Source organism: Ciona intestinalis, unplaced genomic scaffold (genome assembly GCF_000224145.3).
Source record: "Ciona intestinalis unplaced genomic scaffold, KH HT000322.1, whole genome shotgun sequence".
Taxonomy (NCBI): Eukaryota; Metazoa; Chordata; class Ascidiacea; order Phlebobranchia; family Cionidae; genus Ciona; species Ciona intestinalis.
Genome location: NW_004190643.1, coordinates 2,535 through 10,102, shown reverse-complemented (window position 1 = coordinate 10,102; position 7,568 = coordinate 2,535). Strand labels below are relative to the sequence as shown.

General features: G+C 37.0%; 2 protein-coding genes across 5 annotated transcripts in view; one reads left to right on the top strand and one right to left on the bottom strand.

Moving 5' to 3' along the window:
• The first annotated feature begins 33 nt into the window (after window positions 1-33).
• On the top strand, window positions 34-4,062 carry LOC100175646 (aquaporin-8-like). 3 transcript variants are annotated; one of them, XM_026839494.1, is made up of 8 exons: window positions 34-281; window positions 340-658; window positions 824-934; window positions 1,222-1,348; window positions 1,404-1,597; window positions 1,766-1,906; window positions 3,232-3,317; window positions 3,639-4,062. In XM_026839494.1, the coding sequence occupies exons 2-8, from the start codon at window positions 483-485 to the stop codon at window positions 3,701-3,703; spliced, it is 900 nt and encodes a 299-aa protein (XP_026695295.1). In that variant the 5' UTR covers window positions 34-281; window positions 340-482; the 3' UTR covers window positions 3,704-4,062. The 3 variants fall into 3 exon arrangements, with proteins under 3 accessions (XP_026695295.1, XP_002131543.1, XP_018672120.1); XM_002131507.4 differs by having other exon boundaries at window positions 34-658; XM_018816575.2 differs by having other exon boundaries at window positions 38-658; window positions 3,232-3,345.
• A 650-nt stretch (window positions 4,063-4,712) lies between these two features.
• LOC100180326 (claudin-19-like) overlaps window positions 4,713-7,568 on the bottom strand; it is a 3,088-nt gene continuing 232 nt past the window's right edge. The window contains exons 1-5 of one of the 2 annotated variants that reach the window (XM_002131476.3): window positions 6,987-7,384; window positions 6,129-6,326; window positions 5,801-5,965; window positions 5,411-5,523; window positions 4,713-4,991 (exon numbers count right to left, since the gene is read on the bottom strand). In XM_002131476.3, the coding sequence (XP_002131512.1) occupies window positions 4,860-4,991; window positions 5,411-5,523; window positions 5,801-5,965; window positions 6,129-6,326; window positions 6,987-7,014 (636 nt within the window). In that variant the 5' untranslated portion in view covers window positions 7,015-7,384 and the 3' untranslated portion in view covers window positions 4,713-4,859. Of the gene's footprint in view, window positions 4,992-5,410; window positions 5,524-5,800; window positions 5,966-6,128; window positions 6,327-6,986; window positions 7,385-7,568 lie in introns of those variants that run through there. The other variant, XM_018816576.2, reaches the window with a different exon arrangement.

The window sequence follows — 7,568 nt, the reverse complement described above, 5'->3', positions numbered from 1 at the left end:
TGGAATTAATAGGAAGGATACTTATTTAGACAAATACGTGACACTATATTGTTCTGTACGTTTAGTATTAGTTCCGCTAATATAGCTGCAGTCGAAAGCGTGTGATTTCAGTATAAATCATGAACCCGTGTATAGCACGTAAGCAGCATATTAAGACAACGAACAGCGGTACCAAGAATTGTTTCGACAAAAAATGTCAACAGAGAGACTAGCTTCTTTCTACAGCAGGAATACTAGATACATTTTTAATGTTGATGAGAACGTATAAGTCACATAAGTTGGTAAAGCAATGGTAGTAACTTTTGTTTGTTCTATATGTGTAAGTCACATAATTTGCAGCGATGATAGCAATCTCTGTTTGATTTTTACAGCGAGTGAGGCACGCATGGTTGGAGGACAGAAATGCAAAAAAAGTCAAATAACAGGTAGTATGTTTTTGCATTGCAGCAGGTTGTTCCAGCAGGAGAGCCGTTGTGCCTAAGATGACTGCAGAAAAGAAAACCTTGCAACAAAAATGGAAAGAGTCGTCTCGTGCCAAGATTTATATTGGACTTGCACAACCTCTATTGGCGGAATTTTTCACAATGATATTGCACACATTTTGGGGCTCAATGGTCGTTGCTACCAACATACCAATACATTATAGCGCTTTAAATCGGTAAGTACCGTGACCCTATTTTTTATTGGACAAAATAGTAAATGAATAACACGTGTTTAAATGCTATAAATAAAAACGTATTTTAATTACTAAAAAATGTGAAATTGCGCACTGTTTTTCTGCTATACAAACCTTTTTCAAGTTCTAATACATTTTTACTTGCAGTACAATACAACCACAAGAATGGGCAGCAGATTATTTGGTTTCGACTTTCATGCCTGCTTTTCAAGCTGGTTTCGCTGTATGGATGTTTATTGTACTGTTTTGGAATATATGGTATGTGTAGCTAACATTTATATAGTAGGGTGGGGGAAAATGGGACACCTTTTTATTCTATTTTCTTGTTCCATTTGGTAGTAAACAAAGAACATTTAAAGAATTACTAAACCATATCCTCACAACTCCCATATACTGTTGTTTATTGTTTAAAACGCAATGAGAATATTTTGGTATTAACTTTGTTTCGCTGCGACTCAGTCAAGCATATAGCTTACGCATTTGAACAAATGTTTTTATCGGACCTAAAAACCTAGTGGCCACTGACTCGATTGTTTACTTTTCAGTGTTATTAATTTCAATCCTGCAATATCCGTCGGGTTGGCTGTAGCGGGTGTTCTATCTCCATGGTTGCTACTTCCGTACATCATAATGCAATGCCTGGGCTCAATTCTGGGTGCTGTAATAGCTCAGGTAAATTGTCCATTAATTCAATGCACGAATGTACTCTATAACTTACTTTTTACAGGCAATTAAAAATGACGAGCCTGGACCGTTTTTAATTCCCGACGATGCAAATATTTCAGCGATACTGTGTTGTGAAGTAATGATAACAGGATGTATGGTGTTCTTCACCGTCACTATGGTAGTGGATAAGACGTACAACCAAGCGACTGGGCCATTGGCGATTGGTTTGACCGTGTTTCAAGGAATTATTGCAGGGTATGTTTAGCGTATGTATCGCTAGGGATAAGGTTCTTTTAAAATTCTGATATTTTATTCTGCCCTCGGGGGTAAAACCGCGTGAACACGCCAGAATGTTTGTGCACTTTAATGTAACTATTGCCAAGTCCTGTCAAAGCGATTTTGATTGAACGTTTTTTTTTACAGAAAGTGGATCGGTGCGGGCTGTTTAAATCCATCCCGTGCGTTTGGTCCTGCTGTGGTTCTTGGTGGTCGGGCATGGAATTATCACTGGGTGTGGTGGGTGGGGGATTGCGCGGGAGCTTTTATTTTTGCGGTTATTTACATGTAAGTGGGTTTTTGCTAAAGCAACAGTCGAATTTTATAAGAAATTGAAAAAGGCATTTTTCGATTTAAAAAAGGTTTAGTGGGGTTGTATAATAAACTCAGCTGTTCAAAGAAATGCGTTCATCTAAAAAATATGCAGGGGCGACATGGTACATTGGTAAGCTGCATTTATACTGCTCTTGCACGCGATGTTAATCAATTTCTTTCTTTATTGCGTTTCGTAAAAGCGCGTCTCTTCTTGGCACTCGTTACCTCGACACGGTCACTTGTGTCAAAGACAGTTGATTAATTACCTGCAGTTAATCTTGCAGCAAGTTACGTATATGGCCGGCAAGCGTGTATATCATCCGATTTCTATCAATCGAAAAGTGCACATATACACTGGGAAAGATAGAACATATTTTCATTTTATATTCTCGTACTATTTGGTAGTAAACGAAGAACATTTAAAGAATTCTAAAACCGTATTCTTACGACTTGCATATAGACCGTTGTTTATTGTTTAAAACATGATCAAGATATTTCGATATTATGTTCTGAAGGTGTCCCATCTTACCCCACTATATTACAATGTTCGCAGTGAACGCAACACGATATAAAGAACTCACTGTGATAGTGTTTCATTTGCTACCTCGCCTCGCTGTAGCATTCCGGCGCTTTTCCTGCAGCACGCGCCGAGTAGTTAACGCTTTGTTGTGCCGTGTTGTTTTACCAGTCATCAGTTTAGTTTGGTTTGTAAAGTTGTTTGTGACTCAAGGTTGCGATGTATTATCGTTTATTTTGTTTGTGTATATCCGTTGTTTTAGTTTGCTAAAGCTAAATGAATAAGTTAGTTTATTACAGACAGCATTATTTTAACAACATTAGATTCAACTCAGTCGCTCTTGTATGGTTATTGTATTATACGCCAAAATAGCTATAGTAGGGTAAGATGAGACACCTTTATCACGCATGTCCAAATTAAATATCCTGATTGTGTTTTACACAATTAACAACGGTCTATAAGATTCGCAAGCATAAGGTTTTATAATTCTTTGAAAGTTTTTTTGTTGACTACCAAATGGGACGAGAAAATAAAATGGAAAGGTGTCCCATCTTACCCCACTTCACTATATTATAGATTTAATAACATAACAATGGTGTTTAATACTTTGTCTAGCCACGTAATACAAACTTAGACAAAAAGCAGGTTTTTAAGTGGTATGCTATAAGAGCATGCAAACATTAAAACAGGCAACTGTTTTTACTTGTTTCTATGATTTCACAGGACTAAACTTCCATAACAACGCATTACATTTCACCGTATGTAACAGTATATGTTTTAGGTGCTTTTTTGCCCCAAAGGATAAAGTGTGGATTGTTAAGGTCATGGATTGGATGAAGCCGGATGAGGTTGTCGAAGATGACATCGGTGAGCATGAAGAAAACAACTTGTAAAAGTATGTTAGTTCTGACGTATAAAAAGTGTTCCCTAATTAACCACATTCATAATTACATAGTGTGGGGTAAGGTGGGATACGGTTAGCACCTAAATTCCACATAGCATAAGCGTGTTTTGAACAAGTAACTACGCTATTACGCGAGGCCATACGCGGTTATTTATTTCTGTAAATTGTCTTTGTTTAGTACCAACTGTGGCGAGTAAAGAGAATTAACATATCCCATTTTACCCCATCCCATTTTAAATGTGTCCTATTTTACCCCACCTTGACCATCACATAACTTTTCACAGAAGAACATGAGATACTTTTTAACAATGAGCTGAACTTTAATCCAATCAACTCTCAGCTTATTTGAAATATTTGTGGATACTTGAGCATTAAGGACCATTTTAGAAATTGAAAACAAATATTTAAACAGTGAATTTCTATTTAATGATAATTAGAACGTTGTTTAGGTTTCATATGCGTTTGATAGCAATTTATGGTTTTACGCCTGCATATAGATACGCTTGTATATAGCTGATGCCGCCCTTTTGGGGATATGGCATTTGGTATTAGTTGGGCATATAGCCGAACTAATAGACTGAAAGAATAAAAATATGCAAAGTGTATTTCGCTTGTTTGTAATTAATTTGAAGTTCTATGGTGCTCGTTATTTGATTTGCTGTTAAAATAAAAGTTTTTTCGACAATAAATTTGATTTGAAAAGACACACTTATAAATGTTGTCGGAATATATAGTAGTGTGGGGGAGGTAGGATGCCTTTTCATTCAATTTTCTCGTCCCATTTGGTTGTAAACAAAGAAAATTAAATGAATTATTGAACCTAATCCTTACGACTCACATACCGTTGTTAATTGTTTGAAACAAGATCAGGATATTTGGATATTGTGTGCTAAAGGTGTCCTGTCTTCCCACACCCTACTATATTGTTGGACCGCTGCACTTTACAGAAACAATTTTACAGAAAAAGTCTAAAACATCGCAAATTTTGTTCCAATGTAATTGATACAAACAAGTAAAGAACAGTCGTTAAAATCGTTGCTTGTCGACACCATGTTAACTTTCTCCCAACAAGAACAACAAAAGCCACTGCAAGTCAAATATCTTATTCAGCAAATTTCCTCCCCCGATGCCACCCACGCAAAATCCAATTAAAATCTGTGTTTTCTGTTCCAGTTTATTAAAACAAACTACCCCCCCAAAAAAACCACCAACAAAGTAACATACTTGGTTACTCGTAATCGGGCACGAGGTGTATAAACCAGAACACGTTATGGCCTACTATAGAGATATGTTTAGTATAGGCCGTGAACATCGGTGTTTAACGACTGTGGCATTAATTTAATGTGGCAGCAGGTGTGTATGGCTACACGTTTCTTTATTGCGTCAAGTTTTTTTAGCCACGTTATAGACAAACGTCAAAAATGAAACGATTTTGAAAATGTTCAGCGTCGTGCTGTCGCAACCGTTTATGTATTGGCGATATAAGGAGTTATACCCAGCTTTATTTATACATATTCTTGCATTGGAATCGGTTTGGTTGGGTAATGATATTTTACTTTTGGTTCTGCTGTAGTTGTTGAACCAGCTATCATAACGACCGACGCAAGGCACCATATTATACTGAACGCCAAAGATATCTGCATGAAGTAAAACGTATATAGTTAACCTATCAGCAGCATAGTCATAATTTTTTTGGGCAGCATAAAAGAGAATTTAGTGACAGGCCATTTATTTTGGACACAATGTAATAGGAACACTGAGTAAATCATATAACGTGGGGTAGGGAAAGATGGGACACCTTTTTATTTTCTTGTTCCATTTGGTAGTAAACAATGAACGCTCAAAGAATTACAATACCGTATATCCTCACGACTACCAAAGACTGTTGTTAATTGTTTAAAACACGATGAGAATATTGGAATATTATGTGTTAAGGTGTCCTAACTTCCACCATTCTTCATTTTTTTGACACAATGTACAATGCTGCCCGATTTATAGGAAAGTAGTGTTGAGATTAAAAATTAGAAAGAAATGTTATGATTGAAAATAAAGTCACCTGAGCCGCTTCGCTAACTTCGTTCATCACAGATTGACCTCTTGGGTCGACACTAGGTGGCGTGTTCAGTGTTTCATAAATGTAGCTAGAGGTCGCTACCACGACGCAGATTCCTACCACGTTTGTGAATTAAAGTTAAAATAGCAAAAAGATAGACCTTGTATAGTTAACTATCTTCAAACCAATATTTTTTGTGTTTTATTCTTTGTTTTCTGTTCATGCGAAATATTATAGTTTTAGTCTTTGATCGCAATGTCATTAGGAAATTGGTTAAAAAGTAATGTTCGATAACCGTGACTTATCCATGTGGTATGCTACTCTTTGATTATAGCTACCCATTTAAACGGTAACAGTTGTTTATCATAATAAACTCCTAACAAACTGCGTTACCCGACAACAAGTTCATCAACCCACAATACAAGGAAAGTTTTTCTCTCGCGTGTCGTGCTTCTGGTCCAAGAGTTGTGCATTTGAAGGAACAGATTGTCAAAAATCCAGCCACGCACCCCAACAGTATGCCAAATATCATCAGAATGCGACAGAAAAGTAGAAGCGCTGCAAAATGTCTGTTTATGTAACGTGCTCTAGAAACATTAACGAGCGCGCTACGGACTCCCACTGGTATTAACTGTGGGTTTTCCTTCAAATTTCAACAGGCCGCATAAAAGCAGCGCAGTCTAAATCCTATTAAACGCACAAATACGGTCTTTATATTTACCTGGAACAGATGTAGCGGCAATCGGCCAACACTGAGTTTGGCCTGAAGGAAAAACCTGGCAAAAGTCCCAAAGCCCTGCGACATTTGACACAGAATCTAACACTGAATGATGAATTCCTTCCACAGTATTCTTCTTCCATTTATGCGACAAAGTGACACCAATAGTAGCGCCACAACACCCCAAGGAAAATACCCAACCTAAATAAATGTGGTAAAAGTAAAAACAGATATGATATTGTTTGTAATGTGTAACGACACGCTTTTTATTCAAAACGCTATTGTTTTCTGTGTTTTATCAAGCCGCGTATTTTAACCAAAGTTAGTATAGAGTTGGTTTTAACAAATGCTGTTTTACCGATACTATACCCGTTTTTTCGCTTTTAAACTCGCCTGTTCTTCGTTATCGTAACCAAGGAGACATTTATTCATATCATGAAAAATAAGCAATCTTCTTAACACATAATTTCAATATAGTAGGATGGGGGTAGATGGGACACGTTTTCATTCTAATTTCTCGTCACATTTGGTAGTAAGTAAAGAGCATTCAAAGAATTATAAAACCATATCCTCACGACACCCACAGACCATTGTCATTTGTTTAAAACACGATCAGGATGTTTGGATATAATATGCTAGACTTGTCCCACCTTCCCCCACAGTACTATATATATTTTACCAGACTATATTTTAATACGACTAATTCTCTTTTCCTCGCTGTATCTAATTCAAATGACCTCGTTATGATTATCGAAGAGATTAATCAATTTACGTATGTAAGTTTAATCAATACCAGTTAAAATAAATTTAACTCTCTCATGTCAGAATAGACCTTTTTTTTAATCTATAGTTAAAACTCACCTACTGCTTGAAGAACAGATTTTGACATTGTATGAAATATTTACAGCAATGACCAACTTGCAGTTTAAAACATACAACTATAGGAGCGCTGGAAACTTTCATAACATTTAATCCGATTCCTTTTTTTCTTTTCTTCACGCTTGATCTACTGCAAGCGAATAAGCATCCCGCCGGGAGGTCTTCCAATTAGTATGAATGCATATAAATGAATGAACTAACTGTGCCAGTCTTGCCACGCCGTTATAGGTGTTTTTGCGCAATAGCGCCCGGTACAAATTTAACTGTTGGAACAAATATGTCACGTCACCGGATGTTTGAGTATAAAACTGTGAACCCTTTGGAAGCACAGAAACTACACACTTTGGTAGGTCTATTTCGCCTTTATGAACGGCGCCGTGGTATAGTGGTTAGCGCGCCTGCCTGTAACCCAGAGGTAATAGGTTCAAGGCTCGACGCTGCTACCATAGTTGGCGAATGTGTCCTTGGGCAAGATACTTAACGGCATTTGCTCCAACCCAGTGGTCACTAATGGGTTGTCTAAATTATCAGCCGTACATAAAAGAAAATAAATAAATCCCAAAA

Bases quoted from the DNA above. Each gene is read 5' to 3' on its own strand.
- LOC100175646 (XM_026839494.1), top strand. From the start codon at position 483: ATGACTGCAGAAAAGAAAACCTTGCAACAAAAATGGAAAGAGTCGTCT. The intron at 1,907-3,231 runs GTAAGTGGGTTT...TATATGTTTTAG, and splicing joins ATTTTTGCGGTTATTTACAT to GTGCTTTTTTGCCCCAAAGG. The intron at 3,318-3,638 runs GTGAGCATGAAG...AACTTTTCACAG, and splicing joins GGTTGTCGAAGATGACATCG to AAGAACATGAGATACTTTTT.